The 27,774-nt window shown below is 37.0% G+C and overlaps 1 protein-coding gene across 10 annotated transcripts in view; it reads left to right on the plus strand.

Moving 5' to 3' along the window:
* Positions 1–27,774, plus strand: part of AATF (apoptosis antagonizing transcription factor) — a 116,514-nt gene that overhangs the window by 11,259 nt on the left and 77,481 nt on the right. The window contains exon 1 of one of the 10 annotated variants that reach the window (XM_064271366.1): positions 20,749–27,700. The exons of the other annotated variants lie outside the window; for them this stretch is intronic. Coding sequence (XP_064127436.1) covers positions 27,535–27,700 — 166 coding nt within the window. The 5' untranslated portion in view covers positions 20,749–27,534. Of the gene's footprint in view, positions 1–20,748; positions 27,701–27,774 lie in introns of those variants that run through there. 10 annotated transcript variants of the gene reach the window in all.

Genomic DNA, 27,774 nt, shown 5'->3' on the forward strand with positions numbered 1-27,774 from the left:
ACAGCTGAGAACACAGTATAATGTAGTATAAATACAGAGGACGTGTTCACTTTTTTTACTTTGAAGAGTATAAAAACAAATTAACTATTAATAAATTATATTTTGTTTGCTCCTCCTTGTCTTTTCTTAACCACTTATAGGTCATATTCACCCTTTCAGCTCTGTGGTCCCTCCCGCTGACCCCCAAATTATTTTGACTTGAATAGACTAAAATTTTGAATACTCGTTTGACCTTAGCACTAATAGACACTTGACAGAATACTTTTTCAAATATTCAGAAAACCATGGACAGTCATGTAGTTCTTGCTAATGTTTCCGTTTTTTTTTTTTCCCCAAATTCAAAAGGTGCTAAAGATTATGTATTGAAAATCCTCGTTGAGGCCTCTATAGCCTGCCGCCAGGTTCCCTATCCAGTAGGTAACCCCTATATTATCAGCGAATCCTCTCTTTTTTTAAGTTACTTAGTTGCCTTAGGTGACAAATCTATGAACTTATATTTCTGTGTTCTCTCAGTCAGCACTTTATGGGTTCATGGCAAAGTTCTCACCAGTGATCTGTAGAACCCTGAAATATTCTTAATTACTTGGGATGGGTGTAAGTATTACTTGGGGTGAAGGCACTTTTTAGTGTGTCCAAATATAGCATTGTGTAGGTTTAAGTATCCTGATTATGGCAGACTTCATGATGTGAGATTAATCTTTTTATTTCAGCCGATGGCTATCATTTTTTAAAAATCGATTTGCTGTTCTAATGATAAGAATATGTCATGCTTATTTCAGAAATTCAGAAAATATATAAAAATACAAGGAAGAAAACAAGGATTACCTGTAATCCTACTGCCTAGAGGTAACCATGGAAACCCTGGTGGCATAGTGGTTAAGAGCCACAGCTGCTAACCAAAAGTTCAGCAGTTTGAATCCACCAGGCGGTCCTTGGAAACCCTATGGGGTAATTCTACTCTGTACTGTAGGGTCACTACAAGTTGGAATCAACTTGACAGCAGCGGGTTTGGTTTTTTTAAGAGGTAACCATTGTTGTCATTTTGATGAATATCCTTTCAGACCTTTTTCTGTGGTCATAGTCACACGCTTTTCTTTTTTTCATACTTCTTTTTAAAATAAAAATGGAATCATATATGTACTATTTTGTAAGTTTATTTTTTCTGCTTAATATATTTTTTCATGTCGGTATATTTAGATGTACACCAGCATTTTCAGTGGCTACAGAGTATTCCATTTCATAGATTTATTGCAGTTTATTTAACCAATCTGTATTGATGGATGCTTAGGTTTATTCTAGGTTTTCACTTTTTTAAAGCATGCTTTGATAAATATCCTTGTACATACAGATTTGTGCAATTCATCTAAAAGTACCACTGTCCAGTAGAAATGTAATGCAAGCCACATATGTAATTTTAAATTTTCTAGTAATTACATTAAAAAAGTAAAATTAGATACAATTTTAATAATGTATTTTATTTAGCCCAGTATATAAAAAAATTATAGTTTTAACATGTAATCAGTATAAAAATATTGAGGTGTTTAATATTCTTTTTTTCATACTAAGTCTTTGAAATCCAGAGTGTATTTTACACTCACGGCTCATCTCAATTTCGACTAGCCGCGTTCCAAGTGCTTGGTAGCCACATGTGGGTAGTTGATGCTTATTGAACAGCACAGATCCCCAGTCCCTGGAAGTATTATTGCTAGGACAAAGGGAAAGTGCCTTTTTTTTTTTTTTTAAAGACTTTTTTGGAATATATTATCAAATTGCCCTTAGAAGAGTTGTAACAATTTACATTTTCATTTGTAACAGTTACTGTCTCTGTCACAATGTTGCCAATACAGCGTATTATTGATCTTTTTTTTTTAATATTTTATTGTGTTTAAGGTGAAAGTTTACCCAGCAAATTAGATTCCCATGTAACAGTTTCTTCACAAAGTATTCAGTGGTATTGCTTACATTTTTCACAGTGTGTCATCATTTTCATTCATTCCGCTCTGTTTGTACCATTTCCAGGATAGCGGTCCCCTCTTAACTGCGGGGAATATGTTCCAAGACCCCCCATGGGTGCCTGAAACCTTGGATAATACCGAATAATAATAATATACTGTTCTGTCCTATACCTACATAGCTATGATGAAGTTTAATTTATATGTTAGGTACAGTAAGAGACTAACAACAATAATAAAATAGAACAATGATAAATAATATACTGTAATAAAAGGCATATGAATGTGGTCCCTGGGCAGGATGGAGCAGGATGGCGCAAGATTTCATCATGGTACTCATTTAACATTTTGGACCATGAGTAACTGAAACAGTGGAAAGAGAAACTTTGGATGGGCGGTGGAGGGCGGGGGGGGGGAGTGGAGACCAACGTATTCTAGTTTCCCTGCCCCCTTACCTTCTCCTCTTTGCGTTAGAGTAATTTTTGACTATTTGGTCTCCTACAGATAATTTTTTTAAAGGAGCTCATTACTCATAGGTGATATTCTTTATTTTGTGAGCCAGTCTGTTAGTTAGCTACAAGGTGACCTCAAGGGGTAATTTCAGTTTAAGATTTAAAGTATATCTCAGGGCGACCATCTTGGGGTGTTCTCTAGTTTCAACTGGTTTCTGGACTTTTTAAGAATTTGAGTTCTGGTCCACATTTTTCTTCTGTTCTGTAAGGATCCATCTGTTGTGTTCCTGATCAGAATGGTCAGTAGTGATAGCTGGGCACCATCTAGTTCTTTTGGTCTCAGGATAGATGAGGCCATGAATTGGTAGACTGTTAGCCCTGTAGACTGCTTTCCTCTGAGTCTTCGGCTTCCTTCTTTCTCCTTTGTTCTGGATGAGTAGAGACCAATAGTTGTATCTTAGACGGCTGCTTGCAGGCTTTTAAGACCCCAGACACTACTTACCACATTGGGATGTAGAATATATACTTTTTGAACTATATTATGCCAGTTAACTGAGTTGTCCCATGAGACTATGGTCCTGAGCCTTCGAACCAGAAAACCAATCTCGTGAGGTATTTGGTTATGTCTAAGAAGTATCTGTAACTGTGTCTCCTATGTGGTTTATTGTATATGTGGATATACATGCATGCACACACATACCTGTATGCACGTATGCCTATAGATACTTCTATGTGTGTACTCATACGTACCCACGTATTCATACTCGTATGCTTACATGCCTATCTACATATTTGTGTAACCATACACGTATTTTTTGGTTGTTGTTGGTGTTGTTGCAAAATTATGTTTGTCATATCCTTTACCAAAATGTCCTTTTCCCTTAGTGACATTGTTTACTTTGTTCAAGCTGTGTGTACTTTACCCACATCCGATGCTACTTTTCCTATCACCAAAACTAATAAGTGTCTGCTATCTCAAGAGTGCTTACCCCTCCCTCCGCAACTCACCCCTGGTAACCGCCAATGAGCATTGGTCTCTGTGTGTTTATCAGTTCTTGTCTTCTTATAAAAGTGTGATCATACAATATTTGTCCTTTTGTGATTGACATGTTTCACTCAGCATAGTGTCCTCCAGATTCATCCACATTATGTTTCAAGGACTCGTCGTTGTTCTTCATGGCTACATAGTATTCCGTTGTGGGTATGTACTGCATTTTGCTTACCCATTCATCCGTTGAGGGGCACTTAGGTTGTTTCTATGTTTTTGCTATTGTGAATAATGCCACAATGAACATAGGTGTGCATATGTCTATTCGTGTCACTGCTATTAGATCTCTGGGGTATGTACTTAGAAGTGGGATTGCTGGATCATAAGGTATTTTTTATTTCTAGCATTTTGAGAAAGTACCATACTGTTTTCCATAGTGGTTGTACTATTTTGCAGTTCCACCAGTAGGGGATAAGGGTTCCAGTCTCCCCAAATCCAGTCACCAGGATTTGTTGTTTTCTGTTTTTTTTTTTTTTCTTTAATCAGTGTCATTTCAGGGGTGAGATGGTATCTCACTGTAGTTTTGATTTGCATCTCTGATCTCTTATGTTTCATAAACTGTAGGTGGAAAATAAAGGCTTTCATTTCTTGATAACTTTCTGTTTGGTATTTATATAACGCCTGTTGAATTAGCATTGAAATATATGCTAATGTTTTATATATTTATTAGAGAATGAGTTCTGAGTAGAAAGACTTCTGGTCCCTCTTGAGCTATTACTTAATTTTCCCAACCTGGCTAATAAGGGATTTATAGTATGTGGAGAGTAAAGTTGGATCACAGGGAAGGTGCTTTTTCAAAGTAACCAAATGGTGGAACCAGGAAGGAAGTGCCAGATTCTCAGGCTGTGTTCCTACCTTATCTGAAAAAATGAGTCTTAAATTGGCCAGGGAGCTGTGGAAGTTAAGGACAGCTTGAAAACTACTGAGACCAATCTAGTCAGATTTGTTTTACTGTTTTAGAGTTGGATTTCTTAGGAATCAGGGCTGTCTTCAGCATCAGAAACACTTTTTTAATAGTGATGAGTTCGGGAAAGGAAGGAACCCTGACCTGTAGTAGCTAGTAGTTTCACTCTATCCACTGTATTCACGGCGAAGTTGTACACGCCAATGTATGTTGGAGCCTCTTTATATGTGCATTTAATTAGTCAGATTTAACTGTATGTGCCTGGCCAAAAGTAAAAGAGGGAAGGGAGAAACGATCTGAATAATGGCAGTAATTCTGCCTGCCATTTTATTCAGTGAGTGAATGCCCTGGAGTGAGTGTGAGATGGCAGGTGGAATCTGTTTTTTACCTCAGTTATTCTTTGTTCCTGGGTCCCTCTCCAGTGAGCATCTCCTTATACAGAATATGAACCTAGTGTTTAAAGTTAACGCATACAGTGTTTGTACAGCATGGTTCCCAGATATAATTATGTGTGTTTAATTATGTGAGGAGAAAAGCATTGAACTTATTGAGAGACAGCATAGTGCTCTACTTTATGGGTAATTTAAGGGACTTTCAAAATAAGTTTGTTAGATCTTGATTTTTGCTTTATGCTCAGCCTTTAAAACCTAACCACTTTATAAGGTGCTACTCCATTGTTATTATGTAGCAGTCTTAAGGCATATTCTTAAATTGTTTTATTCAAAACATATATGAGTATGATAAATAGCACAGAAGCATTCAGGAAGAAGAGCAACAATCCTTTGCCTTACATTTAGCATTATTCTGTTTGTCTTTTACTCATAGAATTTTAGGTAGTTCGATTATGTCACTGTTTCTTGGTTTATTCATTCTCTGGTATGAGAGTTGAGGATGCTGCTGAGAAGCTAAGTAAGATGTGATTGAGCGTTGACCATTTAATTCAGCAACATGGTGGTGAGCTGTGACCTCGATGAGCCATTTTGATGGAGTGGTAGGGATACATCTTGACTGGAGTGGGTTCAAGAGAGAATGGAAAAAGGAATTTGAAACAGTGAGTATAGACAGCTCTTTTAAGGGATGTTGCTTTAAAGGGGAACAGAGAAAGGACATTGGATGGACAGTGACGTGGAGTCAAGAAATAGTGTTTCTGGTTGTTTTTGTGTTTTTGAGATGGAAGAAATAGCAGCATGTTTGTATATTGATAAGAATGATGCAGCGGAGAGGGGAAAATTGATGATGTAGAAGATGGGAGACATCTGCTGTAGCAGTGCCCTTGAGTAGGTAAGAAGAGGAGATGGGACCAGTGCACAAGAAGGGTTGGGCTTAGATAGCAGTGTGGACAGCTTAGCTATAGTGACAGGTAGGAGTCTGCAAAAATTCTCTTTTGAGTGTTAAATTTTCTTTGAAACAGAAATCAAGGTCATAAATTGTGAATGAGGAATAGAGGAAGAGGTAGTAGAGATTTTGAGGAGAAGGTATGAAATAGCCATTTCATCTTCTTTCCAATACGGTCTTACAGTCTGCCCTGTAAGTATAACCAGGATTTTAGTGCTTTACTTATTTGTTGACTCTAAGAGTTGAAAACCAGCAAACTGCATTTATAATATTATAACTGTGGAATTAAAGTATAATACCAGGGGAGGGCAGAACTGGAAAATTTCATTTACTTTTCTATGGATTTAGCGTCTTGACTCCTAGGCCATTCAAAGGAGAAGGTGCCTAGCTTCAAAGGGCAAGTGTGTCTTTTGGTATCCTCCGCTAGTTACTGAAACTCATGCAATATTTTAGTTTGTTTTACATATGGGCTATTGTATAATTTTTTTTCTTTAAGTTTCCAATTTCCTTGTACCTTGCTTTCATCATCTTAAGCTTTTTTTTTTCCCCCCAAACTCTAAATGATACCAACTCTTCTATAAAAATATTCCAGTTTGAACTGGTTCTCTGGGGTTGTAGCACAGTTCTTCTCCTGTGGTGTATTGCTGTTCTAGGTTGGAGCCACTGCTTTTGGGTACTCTTCCATTATCTTGGTTTATTTCATCAATTTGTTGGGTAGCTTCTTAAAAAAAAAAACATGCAGGAGGAGTAAATTATCTGAGTTCTTGTAGGTTTAAAAATACTCTGCCCTCATTCTTAATTGATGTTGTGATTGGGTATACATTTCTAGGTTGAAAATTACTTCCCTTCAGACTTTGAAAGTATGGCCCTGTATTAGTTTCCCATTGCTGTTGTAACAAACTACCACAAATGTAGTGGCTTAAAACAATGCTAATTTATTATCTTATTGTTATGGATTGAATTGTGTCCCCCAAAAATGTGTATCAACTTGGCTAGGCCAGGATTCCCAGTATTGTGTAGTTGTCCACCATTTTGTGATCTGATGTGATTTTCCTATGTTTTGTAAATCATGGCCTCTATGATGTTAATGAGGCTGGATTAGAGGCAGTGGTTTATCTTAATGAGGCAGGCTGTAATTACGATGTATCTTGGGTCAGTCTCTTGAGATATAAAATGAGAAACAAGCAGAGAGGAGAGGGGCCTCATACCACCAAGAATGAAGAACCAGGAGGGGAGCACATCCTTGGGCCCTGGGGTGCCTGCACTGAGAAGCTTCTAGACCAGGAGAAGATTGATGACAAGGACCATTCCCCCAAGCCTACAGAGAGAGAAAGCCTTCCCCGGGAACTGGCACTGTGAATTTGGACTTCTAGCCTCCGAGACTGTGAGAGAATAAATTTCTTTGTTAAAGTCACCTGCTTGTGGTATTTCTGCTGTAGCAGCACTAGTTAACTAAGGCACTTAACAATTCTAGAAGTCAGAAGTCTTAAAATCACTATGTCCTCAGGGCTGCATTCCTTCTGCAAACTCTAGGGGACAATCTGTTTCCTTGCCTTTTCCAGCTTTTAGAGGCTGTCGGTATTCCATAGCTCATGGGCCCTCTTCCGTCTTCAGAACCAGCAATCCTATCTCCTTTCCTGACTCTGACCTTCCTGCCTCCCTCCACTGATGTTTAAGGACCCTTGTGATTTTGGGTCTCACCTGGATAATCCAGGATAACCTTCCCATCTCAGGATCCTTAACTTAATCACATCTGCAGAGTTCCTTTTGCCATGTAAGGTAACATATTTGTAGGATCTGGGGATTAGGATGTGGACATCTTTAGGGGACTGTTATTCAGCCTACCACAGGTTCTCTTGTCTTTTACCATCTTGGCGTTGTTAATGAGAAAGTGGTTTCTGGTTTGAGTCTCAGTCCCTTGTAGGTGACTTGTTTTTGCTCTTTGGAAGTGTTTGGGATTTTTTTCCTTGGTTTTCTAAAATTACAGTATGATAAAAAATAACATAAAATAAAATTTTTTTTTTTTTATGTCTAGGTGGGGGTTCTTTTTCATTTACTATGCTGAACACTTTCATTGGCCCCTTTAAATCTGAAGGCTGAGGGCCTTCGGTTTTGGGAAAATCTCTTCTAATTTCTTTGATTTCCCACCCTCCATTTTCTCTGCTCTTTTAGATATTAAACCTGAATTGGTATTGTGTCTCTTATGGGTTCTCTAACATTTTCCATCTTTTTGTCATTTTCCATGTCTATGTTCTGAAAGATTTCGACTTTGGTTTAAAGTTCTTCCATTGATTTTTTTTTGCAATCATATATTTCATCTCTAAGAAGTGTTTTGTTTTCTTAAGGTTTTTTTTTAATGTAATTAATATACTTAGAGGGTATTGTTGTTGTGTGCCATAGAGTCTATAGAGTCGATTCTGACTCATCGCAACCCTATAGGACAGATTAGAACTGCTCTATAAATTTTCCTAGGTTGTAAATATTTATGGGAGCAGATCTCCAGGACATTTCTTCAAGAGAGCTACTGGTGGGTTTGAACCACTGACCTTTAGGTTAACAGCCAAGCATGTAACCATGTGCCACCAGGGCTCCTGAGATTATATTAGGTACTAAAGATTTTTGGCTTTTTTTTAACGTTCTCTTTAGTTGCTCAAATCGTCCCAGCTATTCTGCTTATCTTGGACCTTTTCTTCTCTTTTTAATATTCATCAAAGTTATGCATGTGTGTAATTTAGAGTCAGTAATTTTATGAACTTGTTATGGAAAGCAGGGGTCTGCTGTGTGTGCATGTCACCCCATGCCATAATCCATTCTTCTGAATAACAATTACATTTTTAATTATTTTGTTGTATTTTTTTGGAATCCATGGATTTATCTCCAAATATCTAACATGATCTGTTTCTACTTGATTTTTTACTCTTAAGCATTATCTACTGACTCCTGGTTATGAAAAGGAGAATTTAGCTCTTGTTCCTACTACAGTCATAAACACTTTCTGTCCTTCATAGTTACATTGTAATTTGCTTAGATCAATATTCAGTGTTTACATTATTATTTGTATGTAAACACTATTCATAGTTGAGCCAAGAAGTGTATATTCTGTGATTAATTTTCCTTTCCCACACATCATTTTGTTTTCTAGAGGTTATAATTGTTGCATTTTTGTTTGTTTAGTTTTTTATGTAGTGATTTAAACCCAAATTTTCTTCAGTTATATAACAGGGTAGTCAGTTACATCAGATATTCTGCCAGTTTATCTTTTTGAAGAAGTTTTTCCCAGAGGCTTGAATTTGGACCTTTCACCTTCTGAGGTGCCCAGCTCTCATCCTGGGAGCTCCCTTCACCATCACTCAGCAGATACCTTAGCATCTCGTTTCTGTGGCTCTCCTACTCCAAGATCTTTCTTGGTTTACTCTGTTGTTTTGGTGAAACACATCTAGTAGCTTCCTAAAAAAAGTGTATGGGGGCTGTTTTTTTAGGAACTTGATTGTCTGAAAATGTCTTTACTCTACCACCACAATTGATTGATTGTTTGACAGTGTATAGAATTCTATAGAATGCTCCATTACCTTCCAACTTTCAAAGTTGCTGTTGGTAAGTCAGAAGCCATTCTGGCTCCTGATCCTGCTTTTTTTTCCTCCCTCCTGGGAAGCTGGGTCTTCTCTTTGTCCTTAGAATTCTGAAATTTCATGATGGTACACCATGGTATGGGTTTGTTTCCATCCATTGTGCAGAGTACTTGGAGGCCTTCTTACTTTAGAAACTCATGCCTTTCAGTCCTGGAAAATTTTTCTGAAATTATTTTGTTATTGATTTCTTCCCCTCTGTTTTCTCTTCTTTTTCTCATCAGTTTTCTGTTTCCTTTTTTATTCTACTTTCTAAAACATTTCCTCAATTTTATTTTCAAGCCTTCCTACTGAGCTTTTTATTTCTTCTTTCATATTTAAATTTTATTTCTCTGGGGACATGTATGTTAGAATGATTCATAACCCTATAACCTGTTGTCATTGAGTCGATTCCTACTCATAGTGACCCTATAGGACAGAGCAGAGCTGCCCTACAGGGTTAGCTGCCCAAGCTCTTAACAATTGCATCACCAGGGCTTTAAAAAAAAAAAAGAAAGTATATATGTATATGTATGTATACATATATGTGTATAATTAAAAAAAAAATTTATTTAGTTTTTATTGTTCTTGAGAATATACAGAGTAGAAGATACACCAAGTCAGCATGCACAAATTCAGCAAATACCATGACATTGATTATGTTCTTCAAGTTGTGCAACCTTCTCACCCTCCTTTTCCAAATTGCTCCCCCCATATAAGCTCACTGCCCCCTGAGCTTCCTGTTTAATCTTTGGAGTTGCTTTTGTCAGTTTGATACCGAGTTGATAAAAGAGCACAATGTTCAAGGCAGATATTCTTGTTAAGCTAAGTAATTTGGTTTAAAAAGGACTTCAGGGGGTATTTTTGGTTTAAGGCTTAGGTTATCTCAGGGCAGTAGTTTCAGGGATTCATCCAGCCATCATAGCTCCAGAAAGTCTGGATTCCATGAGAATTTGAACTTCAGTTTTTCATTTTCCACCTTTTGATTAGGATGTTTCTATAGAATCTTTGATCAAAATGTTCAGTAATGGTAGCCAGGCACCGTCCAGTTCTGGTCTCATGGTAAAGGAGGCAGTTGTTCATAGAGGCAATTAGCCACACATTCCATTTCTTCCTCCTATTTCTGACTCTTCTTCCTGTATTGCTCCAGGCAAATGGAGACCAATTATTGTGCCTTGAATGGCCGCTAGCAAGGTTTTAAGACCCCAGCACTGTGCACTGAACCAGGAGGTAGAACAGAAGCGCTAAACATATTAGGCCGATTAACTGGGATGTCCTAGGAAACCGTGACCCTAAACTTCCAAACCGAGAAACCAAATGTGCCATGAGGTATTTGGTTGTACACAAGCAGCCTCAGCACCTGCTTTTTTTTTTTTTTAATGTATGTGTTACAGAACATTTGCAGATTCTGCTTTTTTACAGGCATACAACTTAAGTCAATTACCCTAACTGGCTGTGCAACCCATACCCTTAATCAGTACGATTTTTTCCATCACTGTGAACTGAAACTCTGTGCTCTATACATATTTTTTTTTAATGTTCTTTTTCCTGTATAGTCTGTTTTCTTCCTTTTGTTTTAACCCCTATGTAACATGATGTTAGATATTTTCCTCAGTTATTTGATGATCTTTTGTTCTCTGTTGACTTCTCAGAGTAGGGTACCAAAAAGTTGATGGAACCTTTGTCTATGGCTTCCATTGTAAAATTTTTATTTTAAAGTTCCGGTGTAAAGTAGATCTTTGTTCTTTATGGAATCATAGTCACTAGGGAAGATTCCCAGTCTCCTTTCTGGCTGCCAGCATTCTAGGACATGAGTAGGCTGGGGATCTCGGCATTCAGTCTGTGGGCGTTAACTTTTCCCTCTGTTTTTGGTATTACACCCTTGCTCTGTACCATCTTTTTAATTCTCTTCAAAGAATAAACCTCCAGACTTCTGCCTGGGAAAGGGAAAGGATCTGTTATTTTACCTGCCTTCTGTTGTTTTTAGTCCTGTCTTCATCCCCTCATCTAGAGGTGCCTTGCATTACCAATTTCTGAGACTTCTGGGGGTTCTTTTCTGGACTGTAAAATTGCTTCCCATTCTTTTCCACTGCTAACAGCGGAGTCAGCTTGCTCAGGTTTGCTCAGTTATTATTTGTCTGTCTGCTTTCTTTAAATACTGTTTCATTGAGGTGTAATTGACATATAATGAACTGAATATATTGCAGTGTACAGTTTGAAAAGTTATGACATATGTAGATACTAATGAAACCATCACCATAATCAAGACAATGAATATGTTTCTCATACTCAAAAGTGGCCTCAGCCTCTTTGTGATCTCCCCCTCCTGACCCTCCCTATCCCTAAAAAAAAAAAAAAAGCAACCACTAATTCGCTTTCTGTCAATATGGTTTGCATTTCCTAGAATTTTTTATAAATGGATCATGCAATTTGTATCTTTTTTGTCTAGCTTTCACTTAGCGTAATTATTTTGTCAATAATTCATTGCCTTTTATTGGTGAATAGGATTCCATTGTATGGATATACCACAATTGCTTTGTTCGTGGTTTTGTCTACTATAAGTAAAGCTGCCATAAACATTTATATACAGATTTTTGTGTGGACATTTCTCTTGGGTAACAGAATGGCATGACTGGGTTACATGTTAAGTATATGTTTAACTTTTCAAGAAACTGCCAAACTGTTTTCCAGAGTGGTTATACCATTTCACATTCCAATCAGTGCACTAGGGCTCTAGTGGCTCCACATCCTCGCAGACACGTGGTATGGTCAGTCTTAATTTTAGACATTCTAATAATTGTGTAGTCCATCTGCTTTTTAACTTACAAAACTGAGTTGCTATCATCTATCCCATCCTTTTTCCTTCCTTTGTGGGTTTATTCCTTTTAAAAATTACTTTAATCAGTGGACTAGAATAGAGTGTCCAGAAATAGAGTATCACATGTATGGTCAAATGACTTTTTACAAAGGTGTAAAGTCAGTTCAGTGGAGAAAGGATAGCCTTTTTAACAGATGATACTGGAACAATTGAATATTCATATGCAAAAAAAAGAGCGTCAACCTATACCTCATATGTTTTAAAAAATTGACATGAAATACATTATTGACTTAAATGTAAAATTAAGACTATAAAGCATTTTGAAGAAAACATGGGAGAAAAGTCTTCATGACTTTGGGTTAGGCAGAGACTTCTTAGTCACGACATCAAAAGCATGATCTGTAAAAAGAACAAATTGATGATTGGGCTAAAGCAAAATTTTAAACTTTTGCTCTGTGAAAGACTGTTGACAGCGCTAAGAGACAAGCTACTGACCAGGAAAAATATTTGCAAATCACACATTTGGAAAAGAACTTGTATCCAGAATATATAAAGAACTCTCAAAACTCAACAATAAAAAAATACTCATTTTAAAAAATGGGCAAAAATGTAATTAATGGCACTGAATTGTACACTTAATGGTTAAAATGACAAATTTTATGTAAAATATATTTAACTTCAAAAAATAGGTAAAAGAAATTAAAAAAATAAAAATTCCAGCAGGGTATTAACTGTGGAGAAATGTTTGTTTTGGTCCTATTGGTTTTTATTTTTATAAATTATTTTAAAGAGCAAAAGAAGGAGAAAATTATGGAAGGATTGTTGTTAGTTACCATTAAGTTGATTCCGACTCATGGCAGTCCCATGTGTGCAGAGGAGAACTGCTTCATAAGGTTTTCAGCCTGTGACCTTTCGGGAGCATATCTCCAGGCTTGTCTTCTGAGGCACCTCTGAGTGGGCTCAAACTGCTAACCTTTCAGCTAGTATTTGAGCACTTAACCATTTGAGCCACCCAGGGGATCCTTATGGAAGAATAATCATCTCTAAAAGTTTCCAAAATATATTACAATTTTGTGATTATCAAAATGTGATATTGATGCAGGAGTAAACAATAAAAATGTATAAATGAAAATCATGCCCCTCTACAAACTGAAATTTAATGTATAAAGAAAGAATAAAAACAAATCAGCGATGAAGAAAAAAATAGGCAAAAGATTTGAATAGATACTTCACTAAAGAAGGATGGCAGAGAAGCACATTAAAAGATGTTTAGCATAATCATTAGTGTTTAGAGAAATGGAACTTATAACCGCAGTAAGATACCACTACATAGTCAGAATGGCTAAAAAACCACAAACCACCAGACAGTACCAAGTGTGGACAAGGATGCAAAACAACTAGAACTTTCACATGTTTCGGGTGGGTTTACAAAATAATACAGCCACTTTGGAAAGCCATTTGGCAGTTTCTTATAAAGTTAAACATCTGTTTTCCATATGATCCAATAGTCCCACTATTAGATATTTACCCTAGACAGATGAAAACGTATGTCTACAGTCTTGTACATGCATGTTTATAGCAGCATTATTCATAATAGTCAAAAACTTCAATAGGCAAATGGATAAACAAATTGTAATACATTACTCAGCAATAAAAAGAAAGGAACTATTTTAAGTTTAAAAAAGTTTATTGTGGTAAATACATAGATAACAAAATGTTTGCCATTTCAGCAGTCTTCGCAGGTACAGTTTAGTGACATTAAATATGCTCATTGTGTTGTTCAGCCATCATTAACTGTTCCCAGATTTTTCCATCACCTTTAACAGAAGTTCAGTATCCCCCAAGCTTTGTGTCTTCCTTTCCCCCTCCCTCCTTCCTGTCCCTGGTAACCACTAATAAAGTTTGATCTCTGTAAACATGTCTATTCTAGATATTTCATATAAGCAGGATCATATAGGATTTGTTCTTTGTGACTGACTAATTTCACTCAGCATAATGTTTTCAAGATTCATTCATGTCATAGCATGTGTCAGGACTTCATTTCTCTTTATGGCTGAGTAATACTCTGTTAGGAATGAACTATTGCTACAGGCAAAAACATGGATGACTCTTACGGGTATTATACTAAGTGAAAGATGCTAGTCTCAAATAATTATATACTGTAAAATTCCATTTATATGGTATTTTTGAAAAGGTAAAACTATAGGGATAACCCCCCACGTGTCTTTTACTTTGTTGTACTGTGGGGTCTTGCCACCTTGCTGTGATGCTGGAAGCTATGCCACTGGTATTCAGATACCAGCAGGGCCACACATGGCAGACAGGTTTCACCTGAGCTTCCATACTACAACAGACTAGGAAGAAGGACCTGGCAGTCTACTTCTGAAAAGAATTAGCCAGTGAAAACCTTATGAATAGCAGTGGAGCATTGTCTGATATAGTGCCCGAAGATGAGCTGCCCAGGTTGGAAGGCACTCAGAAACAACTGGGGAGGAGCTGCCTCGTCAAAGTAGAGTACACAGTGGCTGCAACAGTGGGCTCGAGCATAACAACGATTGTGAGGGTGGCGCAGGACTAGGCAGTGTTTTGTTCTGTGGTACATAGTGTCGCTCTGAGTTGGAACCGACTCAGTGACACCTAACAACAACAACATAGGGTTAAAGAACAAATCAGTGGTTGACAGGGGTTAAGCATTGGGGGAGGGTTTGACTACAGAGAGTCCCAAGAATTTTTTTGGATGATGGAACTATCCTGTATTCTGATCATGGTGGTTCCAGGAATCTATGCGTGTGTTAAAACTCTGAACCATACAGCAACTAAAATAATTTTACTGTGTATAAATTTAAAAATTAAAAAAATGAACTGGGGAAAATTACTGTCCTTTTAGTGGTATTTCAGAAAGGATCAAAAGATTTGAAAAGTGTGTGTGTGTGTGCATGTGCATGTGTGTAGCCAACATTGTTCATCACCTACTATGCCTGTACTGTTCTTAGCACTTTACGTGTATAAAATCTTTTAATCCATACCGTAATCCTGTGAGATAGGCTCGTTTGCCATGCCCTTTCTATAGGTGAGGAAACAAGTAAATCTGCCTTGTTAGAAGTAAGTGTTGGGCTTCCTTTTTAGTGTTGTTAATTAGCTCTCTTCATACAGCTGGTGATGCCATGCCTTCTAAATGCCTTCTATTTAAGGTGACTGGCATTTCCTCTGTGATGTCAGAGGGCTGTTTCCCATGAGGTTTCTTTTCTGAGTGGAACCCCTATCTAGGAGTCCCCTCTGCGGAAGGGCAAGTCTTGGCAGGGCAATTTTCAGGCTCTGCCAGGAAGACAAAGGCTTTGTTCTGGAATACCTACATCTACACTAAAAGCGTTAGCTTTCTCCAAACAGTTCAGTCCCCTTAAATTTCTTCTTGGAAAATCCGCTGTGTTTTTTGCTAGTTTTTGCGTGGTTTAAATGCCTGCTGTCTCCTCTTTACACACAGAAGGAGGGGGCTGAGGGGATCCCAGCCAGTGTATGTATGTAGCAATGTGTGTGGTTTCTCCATCTTAAACTGGAAGTCTGTGTTTTTGTGGTTAGATAGCCAGATTAGTGTTCTCTCACAGACCTCTTCCTTGGTGCTTGGCATAATGCTTGGCACATGGGAGCACCCAGTCCCTTAAGCAGTATTGTGGCTATGCCATGGGATTTTGTATCTCTTTGTGCCTCTTTCACTGAGAACTCTGTTTCTGGTGCTGGTTTTTAAGAACGTAGAAAGCACCATTTGTATCTACCTGATACGTTCTTAGGTGTTAACTTTGTGAGTATACCATCTCCATAACTGAAAGATCAAACCAGTTGCCATCGAGTTGATCCCATAGCCAGGCTTGGATAATATGTGTTAATGGTGCCTCACTTCTTTCTCTTAGATTACCGTGTTCCTGTCGCTGTGCTACGAGGTACAGATATATTCCTAAGATTTGGGAATCATACTTGTAGGTGAAAGTGCAGCTCTGTGCATGGGTTTTGTGAACACTGATCTTTTCTTGATGTGATGCTAGGGTTTGTGTGTGTGTGTGTGTGTATGTGTGCGTGTGTGTTTTCTTTCCAAGTGGTGTAGCTTCTTGGCATTTGAGTTTTTTAAGTTGAGGGTTGTGTTTACATCGTTTTATGGACTTGAACCAATAATTGTCTGGCATATTCTGCTTTCTCCTTTGTTTTCTATGGGTCTCCATTTTCCTCTCCAGTAGCTTCATTTCCTTGTAGTGTTTCTCACCTGTTTTTCCATAGTGTAGCTTACCGTTGAACCCTTCAGCTTGGCATTATTGTGAACGTTTTGCTGGGAGTGGGGGGGGGTGTATAAAGAGTTGTGTGTTTATTCCCAGATAAGTCTGGGAATATTTCTTATGGTAATGGATACATGATACAGAACTGCTAGGGATAGAGGAATGGGCTATATCAACCTATAGTGTCATTTTTGCTTGAAAAATGTATCTTTGGTACTAAAATCTTACCCAGAAGAGAATAATAGATTACACAGAGCTTCTAGATTTTGATGTGGGTTACAACTGAAAAATGAGATGTCTTTAAACTCTTTTTCCTTCTCTTTTTGATAAGTGATATAATGTGGTTTGGACACTCAGAGATTCCTGAGATTCCAGGTTCTGGTTGATGATTTACTGCAAAATTGCTTATAAATTGAAGTAGAAAATGTTTTTGCAGACCTGGCAGCTTTCTGGCTTCACTCCCATTTGTCACCCAGCATTTCCCTTTGTGTATAGGACAAGAATTAATTAGGCTGCACTGCAGGAAAAGTTTATGGCTATAATTTATATAGGATGAATTTCTTTTTAAAGAGACAGCATTGTTTTGTTATACCTATATACATATAAGTGTGTATATATATATAAAGTATTTTTTTCCCCTTTTAAAGTGGTATCTGTAAGCTTTTGGAGTAAATACTCATTTTTCTGCTTAGTGCAAAGACATTGGTGGAATAGATGCTTTTATAGTGATTGCTTTCTGATTAAACTTTTTTTTTTTTAGTTCATTGTGTGCTAGTGAGCAACACTCAGTTTTAGGTTTGCATTTTAGACACTGGTCAAGCTTGTCTGGTTTCCAGAGCTCTGTATTCTTTTGGTCTCTTCAAAGACTTGGAAGTCTTGTCTTTTTTAAGGGTCTTGCTCATTCAATTAATGTTTTCATAATCAATGCAAGTCAGAACTTGCAATTTGTTCCTGATTTGCACATTAAAGAGCTCCGTTAATTAAGACTTGTGGTGTTGGGCATGTTCCTGCAGGATCTGTGCATTATTCACATGGTAAAAGTGCAGGGTGCAAGTTTCTCAGTTGTAGTGGCAACTGCAGTTAATCCTGCTTTTTCTTTTTTTTTTTTTTTGCTTGTGAATAACAATTATTTCACAACTCATTGAAATTCCTTAGGGATATATTATACCAAAATGGGAACAAATGATACAAACGAGGGGCCACAGTGGAAGGTAGAGAGTAAATCCTTTGTTTAAAGAAAAAATGCCCCTGGAAGACATACAGATTTTTTGTGTTTGGTTTTTGTTGGATCTCCCATTTATTTGGTTAAGTGTGAAAAGTGTTAAGTCGCAATTCTGTTTATCCTGAAAATCCCCCCCCAATAATAGTAGTTACATTGATAAATGAAGTTGCCTTTCATAACCCAGATAACCCCAGAAATGGACACAAACACTCCTCTATGCCCATGTCAAGCTGTTTCATAATATTCCTATTTTTAGCAGCATTTTCAGGAACTCATGCTTTGGAGTGTTTGGGTTCTCTGGGAAACTTCAGTCTAAGCCAGTGGTGGTCTCCATCTTGATGTGTCAGAGAATGTAAAAAGCAGCTGGACGCATGAAATCAGATCACTTGTTCAGTAGGTTCCTCCTTTTCCAGTTTTAACCTTGGCTAGTTTTCTTTTTTTACCTATTCATAATGTATTTTCCTATTAGTACCTAGTCTGTCTCTGAAAATACCATAAGAAGCTATATTTTCCGAAAGAGTGGAGACATTTTTTTCCCTGATATTTGTGAAACTTGCTAAGGATTTTTTGGGACTAGATCTATGAGTCTAGTCCCATAAAAAAAATTTGGAGTATAGTAGATATGTATAAAGTGAAAAGGAAAAGCGGCTCTCCCCCTTTCCCAGATCCCTACATGTACCTCTCAGAGAAAAATGTAGCTAACAATTGGGGTATCTTCTTCCAAACGTTTTAATATGTGTGTATATATATACATTTTCTACTATATGTGTTATTCTACTACGCTTTAAGAGGGAGAAGGGAGGAAGAAAAAATATGTAGGCTATAATGTTACTTATAAATTATCTTAGAGAAGATCCTGGTACTTTTAAGATGTAATTATATCTTGATTATTGTAGTATTGTTGTTGTTGAGTTGATTATGACTCACAGCGACCCTATAGGACAGAGTAGAACTGCCCCGTAGGGTTTCCTAGGCTGTAGTCTGTATGGGAGCAGATCACAGGGTCTTTTCTCCCGTGAAGCCTTTGGTGGGTTCCAACTGCTGACCTTTCAGTTAGCAACCTAGTGCTTAACTACTGCGTAGTTATCATATTTATAATTTGCAGATAAGTTTGCGTATATGACCTGCTTTGAAAGTTTGTTATGCTTGGGCTACACTTGACTTTAGCTTGAGTTCTTTGGTAATTTTAAATGCCTTTTTTCATATAATATTGATTGTTTTGCTTGGTGTTTAGTCTTAGATCTATCAGATCCTATTTTTCTTGGGGCAGTTGAGTAAATCTGATCTGGCAGAATCTAAAATGCAAGTATTTTGAGAAGAGTTTTTACTAGCTATTTATACTGTTTCATACGAGGAAAACTTTTGTAGGTAGAGAAGCTGTTTAGACAGCCTTAAAGATTCTATCACCCTAAAGAAGCTGCGTAATCTATGCTACGTGAACGTCAGTAGTGGTGAGGGCTTGGGAAGGGGCGGAGACAAACATTCTAACTCAAGTAACTAGAAAGCATTTTTGGTGTCCCCAGGAAGAGTCATGAGCTATGAGAGCATGAGTGAAAAAGAAATCGGTGATGAAATTTTGAAAATAGGGATTATCAGTTTACTTCCATCTTGGTATTTTTATTGTGCAAGAACAATGTTAGATGCCAGCACACTCTAATAATGATAAAAGTAGCTCCCATTTGTTAATTGTACTCCCCATGTACCCTGTTAAGATCTTTATAGATGTCTCCATTAACTCTCATAGCAGCCTGTGAAATACGTGCTAAAAACAGTTGTAAGAGGAAATCAGCTCTTAGAGAAGCCAGGTAACTTGGTTAAGGTCACACAGTTGGTTAGCGGCAAAGCCCGTAAGGAAACTGAGATCTGCTGAGCTTCACAGCCTCTGTGTTTGACCACGTTGTCCAATCACTATGCATGTAAAACCAGAAAAACTGCAAACCTGTTGCTGTCGAGTCAATTTCCACTCATAGCAACCCTCTGGGACAGAGTAGAACTGCCCCATAGGGTTTCCAGGGAGCAGCTGGTGGATTTGAACTACTGACCTTTTGATTAGCAGCCGAGCTCTTAATCACTGAGCCACCAGGGCTCCAACTATGCATATAGTTTATAGTTTAGCTTTGTTATCTGAGGGTTTTGTTTTTTATTTTTTGATGAAAGTACAAGTAATACAGAAATAGAACATATGCTAAATCTTAAGGAAATTAAGGCAGGGCAAACATGGAGATGAATGTGTTGTAGGACAGAGGCTTAGAGTGTGAGTGTAGATGTGTCCTTCAGTTTTTCTGAAGATGGTGTTTCCTGCACATAGTTTTGTCAGTAATAGAACTAGAAGGGCTGTTGGGAGATCAGCCCATCTAGTTCCTCTTACAGGCAGGTAAGTCTTTTTTTTTTTTTGAGTGATAAGAAAATAAATAAATTGTTAAGTTTTTTCCTTATCATAAGTGTAATTGATGTTCATTGTGTAAAATTTAGAAAATAGCCAAGCAAAGTAAGGAAATAGTCATCCCTGATTTTTTTAATCTTAGCAGCTAGAGTTAAGTACTTTTAATATTTTGATATATATCTTTTCCATTCCCTCCCACCTCCACCATGGGTATGTAGTTAGAACAGAATGAGACCATATTCTATATTGTTTTGCAAACTGATTTTTTTTGCCTAAACAGATCATGAATATTTTTCCATGTCATTAAATATTGTTCTACTGCATCGTATTTAATGGCAGCATATAGACTTTCCATCATATGGATAGTTTAACCAGTTCTTTATTGTTGGGCATTTGGATTGTTTCCAGTTTTTCATTTTTATAAATAATGCAATAAACATCATTGTTACTAAATCTTTACTCACACTCATGATTGATTTGTTGCATAAAATACAATTCTAGAAGTGGAATCAGTGTAGTATTTTCTAAGGACATGCAAAGTCTTAAAGCTTTTGATCTGTGTCACCAAGATGCCCTCCAGAAAACGTATCTCAGTTTACTCACCTTCTTTGTATGAAGGTCAGTTTCTTGTCTTGGTGCTTGTCAACATTGGGCATTATAATTTTGTTTCAGCTGTGTCACTTTGGTAGGTGGAAAATGGTATCTACTTATTTTGACTTTTTTTTTTTTTAATTACATTTCTTGATGTTTAATGAGGGTAAACTTTTTTTTTTTCCCTTGTTGGTCCTTGGTATTTCTTTTGTAAATCAAGCAGGGAAAATTTTAAAATATTTCTAGGGATGGATACTGTTTTTATTTTAACTTGTTTCTTATTGTTTGTCTGTTGACAGGGAGAATTATATCTACCTTAGAAGACCTCTTTCTACTCTTGGAAATCTTTATTTAATCTTAATTACCTTTAAAAAATCATAAAAGTAAAACTTGTTTGTAGTAAAAAAAAAAAAAAAAAATTATTTTCCCAAACAGTACTGGTTCGTTCCTCCCTCCCCAAACTGCACCGTAATGTATGACAACAACAAAAAAACCCTAATTCATTGCCGTCGAGTCGATTCTGACTCGTAGTGACCCTATAGGACAGAATAGAACTGCCCCATAGGATGTACAAGGAGCACCTGGTGGATTCAAACTGCCGACCTTTTGGGCTAGCAGCTGTAGTGCTTAACCACCTCACCACCATGGTTTCTGAAATATATAACACAGATAGTCCAAGTCCCTTTTCCCTACTCTTAACAGTGCTTTCCAGATATAACCATTTTTAACAGTTTGGTGTATATCCTTCCAAATACTTTACGTCTGTCTAAACCTTTTTATAAACCACAAATGAGATCATACTTTACATCTTCCCATGTTAAGCTCATAAAAATCTACCTTTTCTTTCTTTAAAAAAATATTTTGCTGCATTTGTTTTCTTTTTCTTTTTGCTGAAGTATTTTCAAGTGTATTACAATCATCATGGCATTTCACCTCTAAATACTTCGGTGTACGTCTGTGAAAAACGAGGTTGTTCCTGATACAACTGCAATCCATCACACCTAACCAAATGAATACTTCCTTTGTGTCACCTGGAGCCTTGGTGGCTGCTGACCAAAAGGTGGGCAGTTTGAATCTACCAGCCTCTCCTTGGAGCAGGGACAGTTCCGCTTTGTCCTGTAGGGTCGCAATGAGTCGCAATTGACTCGACGGCAACGGGTTAATGACTTTAGGATCATCTAATATATCCACTCCATATTCAGATTACTTTAATTGCCCCCAGAATATTTTACGGTTGGTGTATTCAAACTGAGTTCCATTTGTGCTTATTCTTTTCAACAGCTACACAGAGAGTTACTTGGCAGAACTAGAAGTAATTTAGGCAGTCCTTTTACAAATGGATACTTAAGATGTTTGCAATTTTTAACAATAAAAAAAATATATAAACAATGCTGGAAATAATGTTTTTGTACCTACCCCTTCGCTTTCTTATCTGATTATTTCCTTAGGATTAATTTCTAGAAATCGAACAGTAGAGTCAGGAGGTGTGCATATATAGATCTTTGATACATTTTACCAGATTGCTTTTTGGGTATGTGTTGTGCTAATTAATCTCTTATCTGTGTATGGAAAGTGCCCTTTTCTCACATTCTTGCCAGCACTAAGCATTATCAGAAAATATCACATTGTTTTATATATGTATATATATACACATATATATATATATATAAAATTTTTATTTTAGTTAAGGCCAAGTGTCTTTTCTGATATATGTGGTCATTTGAATTTAAGAGGCTGTTAGTTCATTTCTTAACATTCTCTTCTTCAGATGAAGCAAAAAATATTCCTTTATTTTGTCTTACTGGACCTGCTTTCTATCCATATGATTTGGACTTTTTTTTTAGTTTCTTCACTTTGTGTTTTCAAGTGTGGAAACCAAGTTTGGACATAATATTTTATCAAAGCCTCACTAGTGTTTTTTATCCTGTGGTAGTATTGGGGAGGACAGTTTGTCATTTATAAATAATTGAAAATTTCATTACGCTTTGTTTCCTAGATAGTTTTGCCATATAATCCACAAGGGTACGTTGATCTAGAAAGTGGAAAATGCAGTTTGTTTTTTTTTTCAAGTTTGTAGTAGTACATTTCATTGTCTTCATCAGTAAAATGGTGATATAATAACAGTACCTACCTCAAAGGATTGTTGTGAGGATTTTCATGAATTAATACATAGAAAACGCTTAAGTTAGTGTCTAGAACTTAATAGATCCTTAGTATGTATTAACTATTAATCTTAATGGTGATAGCACTATCTTTTCTTAGGCTCTAGCTCTGTGACCACAGTATTTGTTTCTGTCTCCTTGAAAGGGTTATGTGAATAAATGCTAGTACTGTACATACAGTTAGTCTTTGATGACTTGAAGTGGACATATGAAAAGAATATGCCAAAAAAAATCAGGAAACCATTTTTATATTCAGTTAATTCAGCAAAATAGCATCTACTATTTGCCAAACACCAAGCATACCAAGGTGAATAGTGCACAGTCTCTGCTCTGAAGGAGTTCACGGTAAGGTTTCTGAGATAGGTAAACAGCTTTTGGAGCATAAAGCTTTAAAACTTTTGTCAGTCGTCCTCTAATTTCTCTTGCTTTTCCTGAATGTGTTTTTACGTGAGCACAACCTCTCAAAGTGTTTCATTTTGAATTGGTGAATAAACAAATGTTTAGTCTTACTAATATTAAGCACAAATTAAAGCAGTTCTTTTATCTTCTGAGCCTCAGTTTATCCATCTGTTAAGTGGTGATAATTACTGAGCAAATCGTGAGAATGTGTTGTAATGTCCCTAATAAAAGCTATTTAATTATATTTATGTTTATAAATTCCTAAATCTGCTAAAACAGTTTTGAGGCTATTAAGAGTAGCCCATATATCTTATGGTTGTTATGTTATAATAAGGAAAATGTCAAGTTTGATTACTTCTGCAAAAAAAGGTCAGTTTGTTGAGGATACCCCACTGCAATGAGGATACGTAGTTGATATTAAAGTTAGGAAATATGTAGTCCACCTTTGTTTGCTTTTCAGTATTTAGATTTGGAAAAGATAGTATAAACAGATGTTCTGCCATGTGATTTAGGCACCATCTCTCTGAAATTAAAATATTTGTAGAATACTTTTTATGGCTCAGGTGACATGTTGGATGTTGGAGTGGCAGATAGGATAAGGTCTGTGCCCCTCAAGCAGTTTACAGTATAGTGAAATCAGACTCATGGTACAATATGATAAATGTTGTAGCAATGATACAAACAATATTGAGAGGGAAGTGATTAATTCCACATGGGAATGCCCATTTCAGAAAGCTTTTCAGAGGAGGTTGTTTCCAGTACTTTAAAGAGAATTTGGACCTTTGATTAGGGGCAGTTTCACCACCAGAGAGGCTGTTTATTTAAAACCTGTATAATATGAAAGGGTTAGACTTTATATAAAACAGAGAGAGCGACTTGGATTGTGGTTCTAATTTTATTTTTAATAAGTTTCCTTACTTTATGTTTACTTTGAATTTTAATATTTTTTAAATTATAAAATAATACACAGTTATAAAATACTCTGACAGTTCAAAAGTGTATCAAGTAAAAGTCAGTGTCCCCACTCTCCATGTGAATAAGCAATTACTTGTAAATAAACTTGGACTTTAAGTACCTTATATTCTGGGCATTTATTCTTTCTGTTTAAACGGGGAAAAGTAAATTTCCCTTTTTAGGAAAAGTACTCAAGAGCAATGAAGGTTTTCTCGCAACTGTGAAATGGAAGTTAACTGTAGTGAATTTCAGGAAGTACATTGATCAGTTAGATTGCCGTGTCCTGTAGGGCTTTTTAAGGATTTATTGACCCACTTCATCAAGATATTTGAGAGAGTATTCAGGGAAACCTACAAAATTCTACAGTTCGTTTCCCTTCCTTATAAATTCAAGCCTGGTCAGAAATTACAGCTTGAGTGGGATGTCCCTCCACAGAACTCAAAAATGCCCACTATCTATCATGTTACTTAGTGTGGCAGTATTGTAAAACGTTAAGGATTTTTTTCTTTTTGTTTCTTTCTGTGAGGGGGCTCACCTAACATATATTTTATGTGTCTCTTCGTCTCTCCCTTATTTCGACTTTCACTTACTCCCCCAATTCCCCACATCATTCTCTTAGGAGAAAAAAATAAGTTTTGTCCTCTGAGTCCTCTTTCTTATTTGATTTAATATGTCTTGGGTTGAATGTTTCTCACAAAAACACTCTGTATTCAGAATTAGCCTATCAAACTGTTTCCTCCACAGGCTCTTCCATAGATTGAGCTCTTTCTACTGTGGTGCCCTCCTGGGTAGGAAAACCTAAGTCTCCTTTTGGCTTAAAAAAACCCCGAAGCCCACCACTGTCTAGTTGATTCCAACTCATAGCGACCGTATAGGACAGAGTAGAACTGCTCCACAGGGTTTCCAAAGTTGTAATCTTTACAGAAGCAGATGGCCACATCTTTCTCCCTAGGAGTGGCTGGTGGATTCGAACTGCTGGCCTTTTGGTTAGCAGCCAAGCACTTAACTGCTGTGCTACCAGGGCTCCTTGCTTTTGGCTTAGCCTTCATGATTTTAGAATCTAAGTCCCTATGCTCTGCTTTGAAACCATAGTTCTCATAATAGCACACCCATTTGTCTAATTCTGTAAATATATGTATACGTACACACACACACCTGTATGTATGTATGTTGTTGTTATGTGCCATCGAGTCAGTTCCGACTCATAGTGACCCGATGCACAACAGGAGGAAACACTGCCTGGTCCTGCACCATCCTTACAATCGTTGTTATGCTTGAGCTCATTGTTGCAGCCAGTGTGTCAGTCCACCTCGTTGAGGGTCTTCCTCTTTTCCGCTGACCCTTCTTTGCCAAGCATGATATCCTTCTCCAGGGACTGATCCCTCTTGACAACATGTCCAAAGTATGTAAGACGCAGTCTCCCCATTCTTGCTTCTAAAGAGCATTCTCGTTGCACTTCTTCCAAGACAGATTTGCTCATTCTTTTGGCAGTACATGGTATATTCAATATTCTTCGGCAGTATGTATGTATACATATATGTGTATATAAAAATTATAGTTGTACGTACGTTGGAAATGATAGAGACTCATTCAAATGGTTGGTGTTAAGGAATTTGTAACCTGCAGTACTTTCTCACTGGTAATGCCATTCTGCTTGGGGAATATAGAACAAGCCCAAACAGTAATACTGACAGAATCCCGAATTATGATACAGTGGAGCCTTCACGTAATTCTTTGTTGAAGAAGTTAGGGCCTAAATGTTAAGGCTTATTGTTATTCTGAGTTGATAATCTCTGCCTTGCTTTAATAATTTTTCCTCATGCCTGGGTAGCCCGCGAGTTGCACAATAATCACTCACACAGCTTTGTAATCAATGCCCAAAGTAATAGGATTCCTCTGGCCACCGGCAATTAATAAATTTGTGTCTTTTTTAAAACACTAGCAAGTCGGGCCTGAAATACGACTGACTGGCTCTCCTCATTTGCATATTTATTGCAGTGGAAAAATTCTTACCAGATGATTGATGCTGAGCCTGCCTCTTGAATTCCAAGCAGCACATTATTATGAAATGAAAAATGCCGGCCATACAGTTGATTAAAGTTGAAGACAGTGGAATCGGTGTTTTTTAAGATTGTGGGAGAATTAAAGGCATATTTTAATAGATGTTGACAAGAAGTGAACTAACAAAAGCAAAGCAAAGGATTTGCTTGAAAAGATTTAATCAAACGTCTTTCTTGGGGATTAATTGCCGGGGATGACTAGTGCAAGTGGCAGGCTTGTGTGGATTTGAATGAAAAGTATTGTTCTCAGGCCAACATATTGTATGTCATTTTGACCTATAGTTTAGCTCTAGTTCTAGAGTTACTTTTGAAGGAGAAAAAAATTCTTTTGTAATCTGTGCATTCCAGTTCATTGTATTTATCTGGGTTAATGGAAATGTGGGAATTTATGCATACTTGTTTTTGTATATAAATAATTTGATGTGTGTGTATTTATTTAAAAATAAATATAGATATTTTTAAACTGATTAAGCTTTATTTTACTTTACACACTTACTCTTCCCATTCTTGTTCCATCCCATTGCCAGAAATTTTATCGTTGGTTTATAATCTTACTAATGAACTGTGTGCCTATGTCCAAACTTATCCTCTGCCTACAATTTTGTTTATGTTGGACGGCCTAGGTGAATCAGGAGAAAAAATAAAGCTGTTAGGTGGAAATGGTTTTTAGATTGGTGACATTTTATATATAGAATGCTTGCATATGGGTAGCATGTAAATGAATACTTAATAAAGGAATCTATGAATACTAGTCCAATCCTAGCATTGTAGATCGGTACAAGCAGAGCTTACCAGACTTTTACTATGTGAAAGATGATGCTTTTTTCAGAGTGATATACCTTCTGTTTCTATATAGCATTTTTTCCTTTTTAAAATAATATACAATAACGTATTTATTATTTTTCACCTTAATTCTGTGAGATAAGCAGGCAAAGGATTATCTACATTTTATAGGTAAGAAAATTGAGACTCAATGAAATTGGTCCACTCAGGATAACATGACTAGTTGGTGATTGTGTGAGTTAGAATACAGGGCTCTTGACCCTTAGTAAAGTACTCTTTCCATTTATCCTTTACTCAGAAAATTATTCCTAAAGCTGGTGGCCAGATGCTTAAGTAGGCTCTTGGTAATAGGGCGAGGCATATGTCCTTAAGGGAAAGGCCTCTGGAAATGGACCATGTAGGACAAGATAAACATATATCCTTGACGGTCTCCATTTGTTTTGTCGCCAGGTGCCAAGAGGGAGAGAGAAGAAAGTATATGCATCTTTGCTGCTTTTCTTAACTCTTACAATCATTGAAAAAAAAAAAATGAGAGGTGAATTAGAAACTGTTGATTCCATCTCTTTATTATTCATAGGATTGAACAAACGAAATCCAGCTCTCCATGGATAATAAAGAGGTTTCTTTTTGCTGGGGAGAAGAACGCACTGTTCGATTTGAACCTCCAGGAAGTCTTTCCTCAGTCTTGTCAGCTATGGCTTTGGGGCAGCCTACCACCTCCAGCAAAGAATTTACCATTGTACTATTTACTGGAAGAAAATGTGGCCCAGGTATTGCCAAGAAATTAGCATTGGCTTGTCTTCTACAGGAAGTTGTCCATGTGTTGGGCCGGTGGAGACATTTA

Source organism: Loxodonta africana, chromosome 18, assembly GCF_030014295.1.
Source record: "Loxodonta africana isolate mLoxAfr1 chromosome 18, mLoxAfr1.hap2, whole genome shotgun sequence".
Lineage (NCBI taxonomy): Eukaryota > Metazoa > Chordata > Mammalia > Proboscidea > Elephantidae > Loxodonta > Loxodonta africana.